This window comes from Astyanax mexicanus, chromosome 10 (assembly GCF_023375975.1).
Source record: "Astyanax mexicanus isolate ESR-SI-001 chromosome 10, AstMex3_surface, whole genome shotgun sequence".
NCBI lineage: Eukaryota > Metazoa > Chordata > Actinopteri > Characiformes > Acestrorhamphidae > Astyanax > Astyanax mexicanus.
Window position 1 is genome coordinate 179,429 of NC_064417.1, and position 19,495 is coordinate 198,923.

The following is a 19,495-nucleotide window of genomic DNA, read 5'->3' on the forward strand; positions in this document are numbered from 1 at the left end:
CTAAAATAGTAAAGTCCTGAAAAAAGACCCTTTTTAAAAAATAAATGTTCATCATTTTTATAAAATAAGTTTGAAGTAGCATTTAAACATTGTTAAATTACATAAATATTAATTGCTGTTGCCCAAATCATTGTATCATTGTGTATTTTTTATTACTTTTTGACATAATTTGAATTTTTTATGATGAACCAAAAGAAAACACATTGCTATTTAAAGATACAGGGTTTTTGCATGATTAAATACAGTAAATTATTTGTAAAGAAAAAAATTAGAACTGCATGTTTCATTCTAGGGGATAGAGAGGATGGTTTATTGTTGTTGTTTATGTATATAAATACAGCTCTGGAAAAAAATATGAGACTACTTTAAAATAATCAGTTTCTCTGATTTTGCTATTTATAGGTTTATGTTTGAGTAAAATGAACATTGTTGTTTTATTCTATAAACTACAGACAACATTTCTCCCAAATTCCACATAAAAATATTCTCATTTAGAGCATTTATTTACAGAAAATTAGAAATTTATTGTATTTTATATTTGGTGGAATAATCCTGGTTTTTAATCACAGTTTTTTTTTCATGCATCTTGGCATCATGTTCTCCTCCACCAGTCTTACACACTGCTTTTGGATAACTTTATGCTGCTTTACTCCTGGTGCAAAAATTCAAGCAGTTCAGTTTGGTGGTTTGATGGTTTGTGATCATCCATCTTCCTCTTGATTATATTCCAGAGGTTTTTAATTTGGTAAAATCAAAGAAAATCATCATTTTAAAATATGTTATTTTTTTCAGAGCTGAATAAATGAATAAGAGTCAGGTTTGAGCTCTAATGTTTTAAGTGTAAAACTGAAAGTTGTTGAGTTTAATGTTGTTCAGGAGTTTTGTTAAAGTAAAGATTTAGTTACTCTGAGCTTTAAGAGCGTTCGGGTCTCAGAGCCGATACTGAATCTGTATCTCAGCAGCTCTCGGGTCTGGGTGGGTGATTTAGAAGAAAAGCTGTTATTGTGTGGAGAGAGAGAGAGAGAGAGAGAGAGAGAGAGAGAGAGAAAGAGAGAGAAAGAGAGAGAGAGAGAGACAGAGAGAGAGAGAGAGAGAAAGAGAGACAGAGAGAGAGAGAGAGAGAGAAAGAGAGACAGAGAGAGAGAGAAAGAGAGACAGAGAGAGAGAGAAAGAGAGAGTGATGAGGCCCTGCTGATCACTAACACACACCTGTAGTGAGCTCAGTCAGGTGAAGCTTGTGTAAGCGTGTGACTCAGACTCTCTGAGACTGTGGTTAAACTGGGAGTGGAGCTGAGAACCGGACTGGTGTTCCAGTGCAGAACCCGGGCAGGTGAGGGAGGGTGCGGCGGGGAGGAGAGGGAGGTGGAGGTGTGATGGTGTTAGTCACAGGGGTGGAGGTGCAGGCTGGGAAATATGGAGGTGGAGATCAGAGTTCAGGGTGTGGAGAAAATTTTATCCTAACTGAAATAAAAAAGTAGAACTAGAACAGAACTAAACGCTGCTACTTATAAAAAATACTCCAGAGAGAAAAGTTGAACAAAAAAAGTATTAAAGTTATTAAATTGTATGTTCATTAACCGATTTACTCAAAAACTTCAAAACAAAATTCACAACAGAAGTGCACAGAGGAATCTTAAAACTTCCTTTAATTAACAAAAAATATTAACAATAATTATAAGTTGGAATAAAAGAGAACAGATAAAATTAAAAGTTAAGAGATAAAAATAAAGATTTCCATATTAAAACTCTGTTTTCTGACACACTGAGAGGATGGACGGTAAAAGTGTCTCTCTGGTTTTTGGGGGACGGATAACTGTGTCTCTCAGCACGTCCCCGAGCGAAATATACTGACGCTGGACCTTTTCTCCCTGAAGAGACAAAAAGAGAAAAGATGAGTTTTAACATCTTTACAGATATCAGTTCACATCAGCTTTTATTTTAAATATAAAATATATGAATAAATTGAGTTGAAAAAAACATCATTATTTTACTAACCATATAAAAAATATAAAAAGAAAATTCCACAGATTTTATTATAAATTTAGCAATCTGATCCAAAAGCCCAGATACACTGTATAACAACACTGCTGTAATAAAATCTCTGCTGCCGTGTCTGTTTTCTGAATGCTAAAGCTGAATGATTGGTTGAATAATGGCTGATTATTCTGAAAATAAATGTTAAAATATTCAGCTTCAATAATAATAATAATAATAATAATAATAATAATAATAATAATAATAATAATAATAATAATAATAATAATGCATTTCATCTTAAAGTTTCTTCATTTTAGGCAAAGCTTAAGCTTTTCACCCTGCTGTGGTAAAACACTACAGTAAATTAAATAATCTAAATATGTGTTTGAAACAGAAGATCACTAAAATTTTCTGCACTGTTGTGCAGCTTCACCATAAAACAGGGTGAACTTATAAATGTGTAAATGAAATTAAAAGGTTATTAATGTAGGTAGATATGATTTATGTGTAGTCTGAGCTCTTATAAAAACATGATAAATAGTTAAAATAAAGAAAATACTTTTAGTTTAAGGGAGTTTGAAGGTTTTAAGGGCTAAAAGGCACAGTGTTTATATAATTACCAGATATAAACATCTAAATCATGCAGTAAATAAAATAAATAAATAAATAAATAAATGAATAAAGTCCTACATGTTCTCCAGGCAGAGCATGCACTCATTAGAGTAGGTTTTGCCGTCAGATCCGCACACAGGGATGAACTCTCGGGTGCAGATGGGGAGAAGATAAATCTCACAGTTAGGCTGAAAAAAAATAAATAAATAAAAATAAAAACAAATAAAATAAATAAAACACTGAACTGATCCTAAATCAGAAGATTAAATAGAGAAAAAAAAAAAAACAAAACACCGACCTCTCCAGCCTTTACACTCACACGCACTGAAGCTGCTCCGCTCAGAGCTATGGAGAAACACAAACACAGCATTCAGCACAGCAGCATTCGGCACAGCAGCATTCAGCACAGCAGCATTCAGCACAGCAGCATTCAGCACAGCAGCATTCGGCACAGCAGCATTCGGCACAGCAGCATTCGGCACAGCAGCATTCAGCACAGCAGCATTCAGCACAGCAGCATTCGGCACAGCAGCATTCAGCACTCAGAGGGTTAGATTAGATAAATAACCAGCTATGGAGATACAGGTTCTGTACACCAAACAGTTGCTTCACCAGCCTGAGGTGACTGAACTAAACACCTAAACACACAGTATCCAGGTGAACAACACTGAGAGATGGACTTTGAGACCATGGGGGTGGGGATTGGGGGGTATTGAGACAAAAAACAGCTTAAATTAAAAAAACAAGATTAAAAATGTAAAACAAGTTAAACAAAAGCACAACCTCTACAATAAGTAAGTGTTAAATCTTTCTGAGGGAGTTTTCTGTTTTCTGAATGCTAAAGCTGAATGATTGGTTGAATAGTGATTATTCTGAAAATAAAATGTTAAAATATTCATCTTAAAAAAAATAAAAATAAAATAATAATAATAATAATAATAATATTTATTAAAAAAAATTATATGAGTTATTAATGGGTATATTCGATAGTGAGGTCAGATTGAGACTGGATCACATTCTCAGAACAGACAGAACCGCTCTGGAGCTGATTTGGTTCGGTTGTTTTGGGTCGAACCTGAGTGAGATTACTGATTTCACACCTGCTGAATCAGAGTCTGATTAAACCGGATTAAATAGTGCTGGAATGAAAAAGCCCTAAAAACACAGAACTGCTATTAAATCACTGCAGAACTCACCAACCAGGCAGAGCAGGAGACCGAGCCTCAGCAGCATCATAACCCTGAACACGAGCCGCAGCCTGAACACTGAACACCGAGGTTAGATTCAGATCCGGATCCTCCAGCAGCAGCAGCACCTCTCCCACAGTCCGGACTGGAGCTCGAGATAAAGGTGGAGAACAGGTGGAGAACAGGAACAGAGCTTTAGGGCGGAGTGCTGATCAACCAATCAGATTTATCTGGTGTTTTTGAGCTAGTTAGAATGTAAGAATATTAGAATAATTTAGATTATAACCAGGTTTACTAATTAAAGATATCAATAAATACAGTAAAAAGACAATTTACAGATTCTGAAGATTACATTACATTACATATAATTGATATAAATCAATACTCACCAGCTTAAAATCTGACATATGTATTTAAATCTGCATTTAATGTATTTTAATAAAACAGACATGATGTTTATTTTTTTATGATAAAAAAATAAATAAATAAAATTCTAAAACAATTTAAAACATCCAGATCCATAAATTCTAATCTACTTGATCCAAAACTCGGAAATATGAGTTTAAGCCTATAGTGAAACATCTTGTAGCGAAATTAGAATTTATAGATCTGAAGAAAATCTGAAGTAATTTAAAAATATATTTTTAACAGTAAACTTTACCACCTAACAAACTTCAAAACAAATTGCAGATTTAAAACCGTATGCCAGTTTTTAAACGCCATACACAGGTACATGTTTAACCAGGTAGCTAGTAGTTAACTTAACTAATGTAGGGTAGTTAGCTAGGGTTAATAATTCAAGGGTATTCTGAATAAAAACGGGAATGTTTTGCTGCCTAGATAATAAATTAAGCTGATTTACTGAACTGCAACATTAAATATAGTAGGCTAAAACACAGCTCAACATACATAATAAGCTAGTTAACTAACTAATAATTTTACGGATTCAGGTTAATTTTAAATTCGTTGGTTTTTAAACTGGACTTTTATTTTGAAAAGCGCCACATTCACGGAACTCACGAATGTGTAGGTTTCTGACTTCACGCTTTATGATAGTAGATATTCAGCTAATGTAAACAGAGCTAAGCTAGCTGTTAGCCTGGTGTTCCGTTTTCCCACGGAAATATGAGTTTATTTGTCTTTATTTAGATATTATATTATATTATAATTCTGTTTCGTGGTCACTGGCTGTAGGTAAGTATATGTTGTGGGTATATATATATATAACGTTATATATAGTTGGTATTTTGGTGTTTTTTGTGGAGAAAAGTGTGATATTCTGTCTCTGTTTCTTATAAATGTATTTTTTGTTTAGGACACAGCTCGATTTATATAAACCAGACTGTAACTGTTTATTAAAACACTGATTTACACATTTAGTTGTGAAAGAGAGTAAATAAGGAGAGCGGCTGGGGGTTAACATTAGCTTACTGCTATTGTTAAACTGTGTCCCTGTGTTCCCCTGTGTTCCCCTGTGTTTCTCTGGGTTTATTATGGGAATATTGTAGCAGAGTATTGGAGAAACCGACACTGCGATATTTATTTTTTTCTGAGAAATATTGTTTTCACGGCTTTCTAAACCACTGTTCTCTTTCACTGCTAGTTAATGCCCCCAAACGCAGTTTTAAATAGATGCACAGATATACAGAATTTAATTGTATTTAACTAATTTAGATACCTGGTATATTTTATATGCACATCTACAGATATCAATACCAGGAATATATTAATAAACAGAAGATGTAGAAACTGATACTTGGAGTAACGCTGCAGAGGCATTTTTAACATGTGAGTTCAGACTCTCATGTTAAATAAAAAACACACAGATTTTTTTTTTTATATATTTCTGCACAATTCAACTCTTGAGATGTGAATAAAAGCATTTAGAGAATTATTTAGCATTTAGAGAATTATTTAAGTATGTAGTATAAATTCCATATAAGGTAAGAAACAGTGCCTGAGAGAGTTATATTGCTGAACTGATATCTGTATTTTGTTGTACTGTTCACAGCTGATGTGGGTTCTGATCTCAGTACATCAGGATGGACCAAGAAAAGCGTGATAAGCTCTCAGAGCTTGTGGAGGAGCTGACCACCTCCGGAGAACCACAGCTTAATGAAGCCAAAATGAAGGAAGTGAAAAAGATTTGCAAGTAAGAGAGATATTATTGCTTTATTAAATGATTTTGGGCTTTGTGTTTACCCTGTTATACCCTGCTATACCCTGTTATACCCTGTTATACCCTGTCATACCCTGTCATAACATGTCATACCCTGTTATAACCTTTTAAAGTCTCCAGACTCTCACACAAACCTTTCTTTATCCTTTATTCCACACTGCAGGCTCTCCAATGACTACATCGATCATTTCTATCACCTGATAATGACCCAGTTAAACCAGGATCACGCTGAGATTCGTCTCTCTGCGTTTCAAATGGCCTCGGAGCTTTTCAGCCGCTCTCATCACTTCAGAGTTCTGCTGGTCTCAAACCTGCAGGAGTTCCTGGAGCTGACGGTGGAGACGGACGTGGATCAGCCGCTGCCTCCTCCTAAAGAAGTGGCCAAGAAGCTGAAGGTTCAGGCCATGCAGACGGTGCAGACGTGGCAGGCCACTTACGGAGACGCCTACAAAAAACTGGCTTTAGGATATCACTTCCTCAAACAGGTTAAAAAGGTCTGAACACATTTATAAATATAAATCAGTGTCTGAAGGGGACTGTGGGTATTTTTCTGTTTCAGTTGTATATGGATCCTGAACCTGATTAAATCTGTTTTTTTTTATTTTTTATTACACAGTAGTAGTATTTAATTATTTAATATATTGGACATTTCTTGTAATTTGCCCTGTCACGCTAATTACATCATTAACTTATTGTACAATATATGAACATATTATCCTTTTCTAAGGGATATAGTCCATTAATGTGAATGAGTCAGTGTGCTGACTTGTTTAAACAAAATCGTTTTTATTTATTTAAAAATAATTATATTCCAGTTCCAGTGTCTGAAGGTTTGATTGCATTCTGGTTTTATATGCTATTCTGTTATCATTTTATCAGTGGCATGGATTTTGTTTTTGCTGTTAGTTTCAGGATCGTTTATTGTTCAAGCTAAAACTATTATTATGAATAAGACATTATAGATTCTTTTTTATTCCCTGTGTTTTTGTTTTCAGGTAGATTTTCAGGATGTTGAAGCCAGAACTCTGGCGGAGAGGAAGCGGCAGGAGGAGAAGCAGCAGAGACTCGAGAGAATTTATAAAGAGAAGCTTGAAAAAGCCAAGCAGGAAATGGAGGGTAGGATTTAGTGCTGAACAATATATAATTTTAGTATCGATAACGCAATAATCACATCGCTTAATGTACAATATCAGAATATATTTTCAGAACTGTTCTGCTTACTCAGATATTTGCCTTTTACAGAGAGAACAGTGGATTATAAATCTGTGATTTCTGTTATAAAAGTCTGTATTTAGTTTCTGGTTGAATTGCTTTAATTGTCAGAAATGACAGGAGAGATGGAGGAGTCTCTGACGGAGATGAATAACTGTCTGGTGCTGCTGATGCCCGACAGCTTCAGTCTGTTCAGCTCTGATCCGGCCGGGAGCTCCGGCGAGACGCAGCGAGACGCTGAACAGCCGTGCTGCAGTAAAGAGCTGAGCTCAGAGACCGAGAGACCGACCGCAGACGAGGCTAAGAGTGAGGAAGAGGAGGAGAGCGATGAAGAGGCTGATCTGGAGGAGCCTGGAGACGAGGACATGTTTATCCGCAGCACGGGACTCATGTCCCACAGATACCAGCTGGACCTGGACGTGTCCATGGGTGGGTCTGACTTTTGATCTCTGATCTCCAGACAGTGTTAAAAGTCCTGCAGCTGATCATAATTTCTGTTATTATTCACCCTATAAATCAGCCAACCACATGGGGTACCACAGCAACCTCATCACATCCACCTGAGACACCATGTCAGCCATGTGAAATAGCATAGCATCTACCTAGCAACCGCTACAAAGTGCCATAACAACTGTTTGAAATACTTTAAATACTGTAGCATCCACCTAGCAAGCAGCACCATAGCAACCACCTGGGATACCATATAAACCTGCCTTGCAGGAAGTTGGAACTATTTAAACTGCACACCAATTCTGTCTTTTTGTGTTTTTATATTTTTTCTTTTGCTAAATTGGTTTTCTTTAATTAATTTTACAGTTTCAGTCTGGAGTTTAAATCCTTCAAACCAGTCGTATATAAATAAATATGAATAGCATTTTTATTTTTTAATAATTTCTCAGCAGTTAGATATATTTCACTGGGAGAATTACAGTGTGAACAGTGATCTGATCTCTAATCTCTGATTGTCTGTAGATTTAAAGGAGACGGAGGAGAATGAAGCGGTCGTGAACAACGTCAGAGATCTGCACCGACTCATCAGCAGCCGACACCTTCCTATGGTCCAGTCCTGGATTCAGGTACGTTATAGATCCAGATCCACCGCCACCACTCACAATCAGATAACAACCAGAACCAGACACCCTGAAGCAACATTTGCAAAAAAATCGTAATCATTTAAACTTTTTATGTTCAAATGAGAAACATTTAGAGATGCAGAGGAGTTCTTGAGTGTGAAATAATATTATATGATATGTATGAATAAATTATTTTAGCTTTCTCTAGATCCTGTTTTTTGTTTTGTATTGTTCTTCCCTCTTAATCATTGCATTTAGTTTTTTATCATCACAGGTGTATAAATCAACCCTTTAGCCCTGCAGTTAGACACATATTAATATAAAAGTGGTTTGTTTTAAAGTAGTGATCAACCGATATTGTTTATTATTTAGAGGCCGATATTTAGAGAGCAGTGATGGCAGATGGCCGCTATATAAAGCAGATATTAAGGGTTTTTGTTACAACTGATCCCCCTTTATTATTATTATTAGGAGTAGTAGTAGTACACATCTTTTATCACTTTTATTATCAGTATTGAATATTTATGAGACATCTTTACATTTGGAAAGTGTGCAGAGTAAGAAAAGAAGATGCAACTGAATCTCTCCTACAGTTTATTTAAAACGAACACAGAATATGGAAAAGTAATGACACAAAAAATACAACAATATATACACTCGCTGCCACAGAGCTGAGCACGAAACAAATCAGCTGGTAAAATTCATCAAGTGAACATAAACGTTTTTAATGAACAGAAAAGACAAATACGTTTTAATCACAGTTGATGGTAAGATCATTGTCAGCTGAAATGTTCTGATTTTAATGAGTATAATCAGTGTCGTCATCCAGGTACATCCTAGTATGATTATTTTAGAGTGATCTGTGTTCAGAGAGGCTCGTTATCCAGTTTAATTCTGTCTGTAACGGATCTGCAGGTTTTTACGAAGGTTGGTGTGGAGGAGCAGCTGATCAGACGAGCCACGGAAATCAAGAAATCTCTGGATAAAGTTCTGAGAAAACATGATGAGCTTCATATAGACTACAAAACCAGACAGAGGAGAGTGGTGAGTCTCCTTCAGTCTCTTTCTTTCTGTCAGACTGTGTGGAAATTTAGCGTTCTCTATAGGATTCCTTTCCTTTTATTTTATGTTTCTGTTCTGTCTGTAAAACAGAGGTGAGTGATCAGGTTCTCCAGGGGAGGGCGCCATTTCTCCACGTTTAAAACAGCGCTGTGTGAAAGTTCAGTTTAAAGAACTGTCCCGTTTTTGATTTGCTGTGTAAAAAAACACATTTATTTATACAGAAATCCCACTTTAACTGTTTCCTCATTTCTGAGTTAATTTTCTGCAGTAATTTTAAACTGATGATGTGAATTTGAGCTGAATCTGTGCAGAGGTGAGGAGCTGCAGGGAGGAGGGCTGTGAGGATGGTGGTGAATTCAGTGTATCAGAGATTAGAGTGTTAATGGAGATCAGCGCAGCGCGGGGAGGAATGGGACACATCATTATGACACATGATCTCCTCTTTTAACTGGGCGAAAAGAGCGAGTCTGGGAGAGGATCGGGGGAGAGTGACAGTGACAAAGCGCTTTACTGCTCCCTATAAAGGTTTATCACTGTCAGCGGCCATTTCCAATGCAAAACGCCCGAGCTGTGTGATAAAGCAACAACTTAAAGCCCTTTATCATAATTAGTTTTTCCTTTTTACCCTTAAAAGCATTCCATTACTTTATTCGCTTTATCACAGCTCTGACACGGGGGAATTGCTTTTTTCCTTTTTTTTACTGAACAAAATGCTGATAGGGGAAAAGGTAATAATTATAAAAATATAACATCATTTATGGAAAATAACATTTTAAATATTAAGATTCGTATGACTATGAAAGTTTTCTCTATATTTAATATATGCATTAAATAAATGGAAAATACAAACAATAAATGTATAAATCAGAATTACTCCCTGATTATCCAGATGAATTCATGTATAAGAAATATATATTCCTCATATATATATATATATATATATATATAAAGCTCTGGTCTGAGCCTTTCTCTGCGAGCCCATCAGATAAGCGTATCCGCTGACGTTTGGATCAGGTGTAATGTGCCGCTGTGTTGTGATGGCGCAGCCTCCGTTTAATTATTGGTCATGGGGGTTTTGTGTTAAGCACCCTGAATTTGTAGAGCAGACACCTTTTCCACTTCCCAAAAGAGGAGCACATTTAGCATGCGGCCGCGGGGAATACTGCATTGTTTACAGCGATAAGGCATCTTATCAGGACGGGAGGAAGAGCAATAATTGATGTGTCTCACTGTGTTTTTTTCCCCCGTTGGCAAACTGAAGATAAAGCGTGTCTATCTCCTCTTTCTCTCCTCACTCCGACCCATCAGAGATGCTTTACTGTGTTTTTGTAATTCTGTAATGCCTTATTAAGCTGGATGTAAAAGCAAAGGCTGTAAAACAAAGGTAATGCGTTCGGATCCGAGCTGACCGAGTCTATAAAACATGGTGTGTGTAGAGCCTGCAGTCTCTGAGCTGTTAATCAGGACTTAAGCTGCACTTCAGTATATACTAACATGTAGAATTAGACTTACTTGGTTTAATCTTATTTATATAATTATATTGAAAAATTTTGGTGAAATATTGGTGAAAATTTGGTGCAATTTGACTTGATTTAATAATAAAGTGATTTATTGTCTGTAATATCTGGGTTATTGTGTTCAGATTATAGAGGAGCAGATAGAGGATTAGCATCATCAAAATAATAAAATGTTTGAAGTTCGATTGTAGGGATGCACCAAATATTCTGCAACTGAAATTATGAAGTTACAAAACAGGAGAAAATGTGTTTGGTTATAAAAACTCTAAAATAGGTTAATGCTTAATTATTCCTTAAAGTCACAATGTAATTATATGAATATGGTCGAAGCACTAATTCACTAATATAATAATTCTATTATAGATTTGCCAAGAAGCTCTGTGTTCCTGTTACAGGGCAGTTAATTAAGGGTTAAACTTTAGACGCCTGAAAATAAATGAAATCTGTAATTTGGAGGTTACGGCTGTTTTGGTGTTAAATAAAAATTAAATTAAGTTAAACTCTAAAGACTCCACCTCTAAACCTCAATTCTAGAATTTAATTCTCCTGATTGAAAACTTGTTTATTTCTGATATAATGTGGGAAACGGTAATTTCTTTTATAACCCAAAACAGCAGCAACAGCACTAAACATTACGTTATCTTGTGCTCACAACATGTATAATACACTAAATCTGAACTCATAAGCAGTGCTATTGGGGATTAATGTATAGTTTCATTGTTATTCAGTATTAAAGTTAAAAATGAGGCCTTTTCACGTTTACTGATCAGATTTGAGCATAAGTGACCCGAGTTTAACCCCGGGGGGAAACTGGAGGAGCTCTGGGGGCTTTAAGGTCTCATTTACCCCAATCCCCCCGACAACGGCGTCTCTGAGAGGGCCTATTACACCCTGGTAAATTAAGAGACCTCCATCCATCATCTGCTGTTTATCTGCATCACACACACACATTACCCACCGCCGTCACAGCACCTCACTATTACCTGTGATCACTATTCACACTCACCTCCAACAGATAATAATACTGCTTTAAATTACATTTAACCTTTAAAACCTACGGCTCTGCATTTACCCACTCCTGTTCCTGCTCTTATTAACTCAGAACTGATGTTTTAAATGAGAATTAGTATAAAAATACTGAATAATAAACTGAGTCTTTTATTATTCCTCATTTTTATGCATATTCCCTTTACATATAAACATATATGAGGATTAATAGCAGTATTAATCTTAGGGTTCAGGGGATTAAACAAAACACAAATGTGTTTAAATTTATTTATTTAAAAAAAAAATTAATTTGTCCTAAAATATTTCCCAAATGTCTTTAGTCTTTAGTTTTTAGTTTCTTGTATTTCACAGTTTCCAAATTTGATATTGGTTTACTGATTTAATTGCAGACTGAATTTACCAAAACCTTCTGTCAAATCTTGGATTCATTATTTAATTTCATACATTTTACCTCACTGATTATGTGGTAATGATTTAGTAAAGACATTTTAGTGTAATACCTGTTCATTTTTTTATATATACAAACATATTGTACCAGTCAAAGGTAAGACTTACAGAATTATTCTGTAAATTAAAAGTCTTAAACCAGAATCTGTTTTATTCTCTTTTAGATTGTTGTAAATTAGTGTCAGATGTGTGTTTGAGTTCAGATCTGCAGACTCTTGGTATTTTAATCTCAGTATCTTCATGAGGGAGAATCACCTGGAATATTTTTCTCAGCATCTTGAAGGAAGGAGTTTCTGGAGGTGCTGAACAATAGCTGCTGCTTTTCCTTCCTTTAATATTAACTTATAATGTAGAAAATAAATTAAATAAAGAAAAATATAATGATAAGGCCAAACTTTTCACCAGTAATGTGTGTATACTATAAAGTTATAGTCTTAAACTGCTGCAGTGATGCAGAATTCTGCTTTAAACTGAGAGACCAGATCTACAGAGAAACAACCTGAAATTACCCCCAGATACACAAACTTCACCAACTTCACCTCTCTCTCTCTCTCTCTCTCTCTCTTTATCCCCCCATCTCCCTGTGTTTCTCTTTACCAAATTAAAAACCTCTGGAATATAATCAGGAGGAAGATGGATGATCACAAACCATCAAACCACCAAACTGAACTGCTTGAATTTTTGCACCAGGAGTAAAGCAGCATAAAGTTATCCAAAAGCAGTGTGTAAGACTGGTGGAGGAGAATGTGCCTTCTCTGTATCCCTCCCTGTCCATGTCTCTCTCTCTCTCTCTCTCTCAGTGCTCTGTGAGTGCAGGTAGCTGAGTTATTGGTTTGCAGTAATAATTTGCGAGAGCAGTAAGGGGGCGGATTAGCATATAAATAGCAGATGCACGGAGCAGCATCACAGCTGAGTACATTTAATTTTTAGTTTATAAGATTGAATGGTTTTTTAAACGCAGAGCCATCAAACTTGGCCAAAGACAAATGAAGTTGAGGGTGGGTTTGTCCGAGTCTGAGGATCATTTTTTAAAAGGATAACAGACTAAAAGCAGTGCGGCCGGCGGACTCTCCCCCCGAGCGCCGAGTAATAGAGAATATTTACAGAGTTAATTACACCATACGAGAGAGAGAGAGAGAGAGAGAGAGAGAGAGAGAGAGAGCACTGCTGAACTGTGTTTTTCTTTCTTCTTCATAAGTGGAGGAAATTTAACCGGAACTTCATTATCTGCCCCTTTTCTCCCAGCCGAGGAGACTGAGGTCGACACGACCACCCTGCAATACAGTTCACTATTACTCTGTTTAATATTCACCTCTATTCTAATATACTCACCGCTCTATTTAATATTCACCTCTATTCTAATATACTCACCGCTCTATTTAATATTCACCTCTATTCTAATATACTCACCGCTCTATTTAATATTCACCTCTATTCTAATATACTCACCGCTCTATTTAATATTCACCTCTATTCATATATACTCACCGCTCTATTTAATATTCACCTTTATTCTAATGTACTCACCGCTCTATTTAATATTCACCTCTATTCTAATATACTCACCGCTCTATTTAATATTCACCTCTATTCATATATACTCACCGCTCTATTTAATATTCACCTCTATTCATATATACTCACCGCTCTATTTAATATTCACCTTTATTCTAATATACTCACCGCTCTATTTAATATTCACAGTGGCACCTACCTCCAAATAATAATAAAAAAAACAGAAGCGCTGTTCTGAGCTTTTAAAGAATTTGTTCGACGTTTTTATGTGCACGGGACGTCCTCTAAGAAGTGAATAATGAACATTAAGAGGTTAGCTGAATAAATAATTTAAGTTAAATTAAAAGTTAATCACTTAGTGTTAATCAGAGTCTCTAAGAACAGATACTGATGTAAAAGTAAAGTACAGTTTAAAAGTGCAGTAAATGACAGTATAATGGGTTAAATAGTGTAAAAAGCACATTGTGGAATAAATATGTTAAATATTTTATATGTCTGTATATGAAGTATGTTAAACTCTTTAACTCTGGTAAAATTTTGCACACTTTAAAGAGCCTGAAAAACTTTCTGAGAAGAAGCTGGAGATCAGGGGGGGGATTTACAAGAGGAATGAAAAGAAGAGTAGTTTATTCCACAGAAGTTATCGAGGCGGGAGAGTAAATGGTGTGTTTTAAATGCAAAGGAGACACTAAAAGGTGAGCTCCATACGTTAGCCGGGCCTGTGTCAGCGAAACGCCTCCGTATACAGACCGATTCTCCTCCCCGCGCTTCTCCTGCACAAGACTTACAGCTCTGCCATCACCAGCTGCCAGCGCAGATTTTATCACAGCAGAATTAAAGTGAATTAAAAATAAAATAATGCCGGCCGGTTGGAGAATTCCAGTGCTGGTGGTGATCTTTTCCCGCTGCTTTTTAATCCATCAAGCTGGAAATAACTGCACTGGATTAAAGAAACAACACTTATAAACTAAACAACTCCCCTCCGCCCGCGGCCGAGTGAGGAAGTGTGGGGGTGTTAGGAGTGATGTTTTAAGTAGGACTTTTAATTTTAAGAGTGAGTTCAGTGGGAGGAAGGGGTTTGGGTGGCTGCTGGTTTTACAGAGAGACTCAAACACCCATTCAAATACTTTTATATCAGATAATAATAAAACTTTGGGAAAGAAATAAAGAGCTAAAGATAAAGATAAAGTGCTTTTAGAGATGCTGCTGTTGGTTTAATAAAGAACTGTTTTGTAAAAGAGTGAGGAACTTTTGGAGGCTCTTCATTTTAAAACTGTGGAGGAACTTCTTAAAGTGCTTTAAGAAACCTAAGATATGAACGTCGCCTCGCTTTGCCAAACATTCACACAAAGCAATCCAGACTGTTCTCATACAGAGTTCCCCAATGGTGGAACAAACTACCTTCCACTACCAGATCAGGAGAATCTCTCACTATCTTTAATAAACTCCTGAAGACAGAGCTCTTCAAAGAGCACTTACTCTCCTAACACCTCTAACAAACTACCTTCTACTACCAGATCAGGAGAATCTCTCACTATCTTTAATAAACTCCTGAAGACAGAGCTCTTCAAAGAGCACTTACTCTCCTAACACCTCTAACTAACTACCTTCTACTACCAGATCAGGAGAATCTCTCACTATCTTTAATAAACTCCTGAAGACAGAGCTCTTCAAAGAGCACTTACTCTCCTAACACCTCTAACAAACTACCTTCCACTACCAGATCAGGAGAATCTCTCACTATCTTTAATAAACTCCTGAAGACAGAGCTCTTCAAAGAGCACTTACTCTCCTAACACCTCTAACTAACTAAATAATTCTAACCTCATCTCCTTCTTCCTCTTCTCTACTCCTCTATCCCATTATTTCCCTCTGACCTCCTTAAGGCCCTGTCTATAGATGCTTTATTTTAACTTCTATTATTTTTGTACTTAACCTCTTCTATTATTTGCACTTCAATATTGTAAGTCGCTTTGGACAAAAGCGTCTGCCAAATGTAATGTAATGTAATAATGTAATGTAATGTAGTTAAGAATATAAAGCTTGTCTCTGGGGCTGTACCTTATATTGAGGTACAGTAGAGCAGCTTTCAGTCAAAGTCTTTATTTGTACCCATGTACAAACATAAAAACATATAAACATTATCGTCAGCTGAATATGTGTCAAAAACTTGATGCTCCAAAATTTTTTGGTTTTCAAATGAAAAAGGTATAAGTAAATATATATTGTTTATTTTTATAGTGATACAGAATTGTAATAATGTACCTTTTGTCTGGTTAAATCATATCAATCTGTACTTCCTGCTGTTAGTAAAACACATCTGACCCTGTATAGACCAATATTATAGCTTTTAATGGAACAATTAGGAAAAGTGTTTCACTGACTACAAGAAAGTACTGATATCTAACTCTGTTTTTTAGTGTTTATACAGCAAAAAGACCCTGAACCTGCAGAAACGCTCCTCCTCTCTCTGCGGTTTCTGTGTTTAATGTTTAATATCAGAGCTGCAGTTCGAAGCAGAGCCGCTTCTTTAGCTAAAGCTCCTGTTTTTCCTGCAGTAAAAGCTCAGCTATCAGCTCTCCTCACTCAGCGGCTCTCAGCCCGAGCGCGTAATGGAGACCTCATCCAAAGACAGTTTATACCTTAATCTGCGAGTGTCAACACGGCCCGCCTGCGGTAATGAAAAAGAAAATAAAAAAAGAAAGCGGAGGAATAAAAAGGAATGGGCAGAGCGAGCTCTGATCACCCTTTAGTGGCTGATATAGAGGTAATCACGGAGGCAATTAAGCAGAATAAATGGAAAAGGAGCAAAGCGGCGCTGGGGTAAAGCGCAGCTCACGCCGTGCCCTCGAGGAGAGGAAGGGCACACACATTATGTATACCGTTTTATGAAAACGACCCCCATATTTAAAAACTGGCATTCTGTTATGCATTGTAGCGCAGGGAACGGTTAAGCACCTTTTCAGTAAATTAAAAGGCATAAATTCTGTTTAGCGCTGATGGGACGCCTCCCCGAGCCGCGCGGGGTTCCTCGTGCTGAGGGGGGGGGGGGAGCGGTGGACCAGGGGATGGGATAGGGAGTGGGATGGTGGGGAGTTGGGGGGGTATATAAGGTATATAAGAGAGCCTTGGGTTGCTTTTCACCTTTCATAAATTCCAGCTCGGGGATTTTCTATACCTTTAAAAAAAGGGAAGAGGAATAATAATCTGCGGCTGCGGCTCATTGTTATTCTGTATAGATTGATGGTGGTCATTTACCCGCCCGGCGGAGTTAAGTGCTCCTGTCAGTCCTGAAGAGCGTAATTGGGAGGTTCCACAGGTCAGAGCCGCTGACAGTTTTCTCTTTTGATTAGTGTTGGAGTGATAACTAAACTTACAGCCGGTGATGGATGAGCTCACGTGAGACTCACGTGAGACTCACTGCTGAAACTCAGGAGGAAGAGGAGCACCATCCACCTCCAACCACCAGCCAGACTCCACCTGTACCTGGATTAACATTAAATACATGTTTACTACGTGTTAATTACATTTTTACTAATTACATTAAAGGTCCCAAATTCAGTGTTGCAACTGAATTGTGACTAATAAATCTAATAACCCAAACATAAGAAATTCACACAGAACCATAAAGCTCCAGCAGCTCCTCTCGTCCTGAAGAGCTCAGAGTCTCACTCTCTGGATCTGCTGTAGATGTTCTCTTTATCGGGACTCTAGTTCTGGGTTGATCTTCTTAAAGTGATTGAATGAGACTAAACCCAGAGACTCAGAGACTCAGAGTGAGAAACCCTCGTATCAGCCGCTGAGCTCTCTATTCTCTCAGCGCTGTTATCAGGTACACCTCCACCTGGCTAGCTGAGGCTGAGATAACCCAATATTACCTTCATATCTGTCTATCTCTCTCTGTTCTGTTCTGCTCCTGCGGCTCTGTTCAGCGTGAGAGTGGATAAACCAGAGTGTGGATCACTGATCTGCTCTCTGAGCTTCAGTCTGATGGTTTGGATGAAGATCTCTGAGCTGTTTGTTCTCTCTGTAATCAGACTGATGGGAAAATTGGCCGGATGTTAATGAGCTGTGTTTTACTCTGCTGAGGTTAGACGCTGTGATGGTCAGGTGGACGACCACTGCAGGAAAGATTGGACGTGGTCAACTGGAAATTCTATTACGATTCTGAATGAAAATGTAAAGCGGTGCGACGTTACTGTTCAGAGCGCGGGAAATCTCCACAATATACTCAGAGTTTTAATCAGCGTAGAAACGTTTTAACAAACACTAAGATTTTTATTCATGAGTTTCACACTGTTTACAAAGAAGTGTTTATAGAAAATGGGTGGGGCGTGATTTAAATTGTAATTTTATGTTTGTGTTTTGTAACGAAGGTGATATTCTGCAATTGTTTACATAAAATTAAAAACACAAATGTATAAAATCTGACTAAAATAAAAAAAGTTTCACAGTGCAGTTAGCAGCACGCCTAACCTGCAACAGCAGTGATAGAGAGGGTGTTCTTTCTTTTGCGTATTTTAAGTCAGTAAAGCATTAACAAAATGAATTTAAAGCTGATATGTTTTTGGTAAAAATGCTGCATAATGTTGCTTTTAACAATGTATTGGAGAACAAACTAAAATATAAAAAGAAAATAAATTATAAAATAAATAGAACTGCCCTAATTGTATTACAGATTTAAAGTTAAGTGAAACTGAAGTTGATATCCATGTTTTTATGGAAGTTTTATTACTGTAATTCGTTTATAACTGAGTGAATCAACAGTTATTAGACTGTTGTTTTCCAGCTTGTTTATGTATCATAAGGAAAATTACAGAAAATGTAATATATGTAATTATTACATTCTGTAAATTCAGTCTCTCTGTTTTCTTACTAGTTAAAGGCTGGAGAGGAAGATGAGGATGATGAAGATGATGATTTTGAGGAGGTGCCGGAGAAGGAGGGGTATGAGCCTCATATTCCTGATCACCTGCGCTCAGAGTACGGTGAGTTTATTCAGGTGCAGAAATCACACTCATTAAACACCAGTCAGATCACCACTGCTCCCAGAATCCCAGTAATCTCTCCCAGCAGCTCTCCGCTCCACCAGACCTCCCAGTCCAGCTGCAGTTCAGAGTTTAAAGCCTCTGAATCTCTTTCTGAAGTGTCACGTTTGTTTACAGAGCTGGACGTTCGACACAAGAGCATTTATTATTTATTATTTATCAGTAGAATTCTGGGTATTAAAGCTCCGTATTAGAACGATCTTTAAACGAAGAAGAATAAAGTGACTTTTAGAGTTTTATTAAAGGTTAAAAGTTAAATCACTGGGTGTGAAAGTGATGAAGTGTGTGAGAGTTGCATGTTTAGGCAAGGCTATATAAATAAAGTTTATATCGTCGCTGTTCAAAAAAATAAAAATAAAAAGAAAGCAATTTTAGACAAAATTAGCCAATTTATTAATGAATCACATAAATATAACAACATTAATATTAATATTAATATTAATATTAAACACAAACATTAATATTAAAATACTGTGTTTTAACGGCACAGTCTGTTATGTTCTTTATTAATTAGGACGTCCTAACTCTTTAAGAGCACTTTTAGATTTCTCCACTGGGAATAAAATAAAATAAATAATTCCCCATTGTTTTTTTTTTAAAGAGTAATGAATCTGTTCAAGCTGCTCTAAATCATTTAAATCCATTAAATCCTGCAGCC

The 19,495-nt window shown here is 36.7% G+C and overlaps 2 protein-coding genes across 2 annotated transcripts in view; one reads left to right on the top strand and one right to left on the bottom strand.

Moving 5' to 3' along the window:
* Positions 1-1,628: 1,628 nt before the first annotated feature.
* Positions 1,629-3,932, bottom strand: LOC111195732 (trypsin inhibitor ClTI-1). The gene is made up of 4 exons (XM_022683691.2): positions 3,786-3,932; positions 2,888-2,934; positions 2,668-2,777; positions 1,629-1,868 (listed from the first exon to the last, which is right to left on the bottom strand). Exons 1-4 carry the CDS (start codon positions 3,823-3,825, stop codon positions 1,823-1,825), a joined length of 243 nt encoding a protein of 80 aa, XP_022539412.1. The 5' UTR covers positions 3,826-3,932; the 3' UTR covers positions 1,629-1,822.
* Positions 3,933-4,831: 899 nt separating this feature from the next.
* uvssa (UV-stimulated scaffold protein A) overlaps positions 4,832-19,495 on the top strand; it is a 28,421-nt gene continuing 13,757 nt past the window's right edge. Inside the window, exons 1-8 of the mRNA XM_049484220.1 lie at positions 4,832-4,970; positions 5,788-5,928; positions 6,119-6,449; positions 6,951-7,071; positions 7,279-7,596; positions 8,140-8,243; positions 9,156-9,284; positions 18,669-18,777. Coding sequence (XP_049340177.1) covers positions 5,819-5,928; positions 6,119-6,449; positions 6,951-7,071; positions 7,279-7,596; positions 8,140-8,243; positions 9,156-9,284; positions 18,669-18,777 — 1,222 coding nt within the window. The 5' untranslated portion in view covers positions 4,832-4,970; positions 5,788-5,818. The remainder of the gene's footprint in view (positions 4,971-5,787; positions 5,929-6,118; positions 6,450-6,950; positions 7,072-7,278; positions 7,597-8,139; positions 8,244-9,155; positions 9,285-18,668; positions 18,778-19,495) is intronic.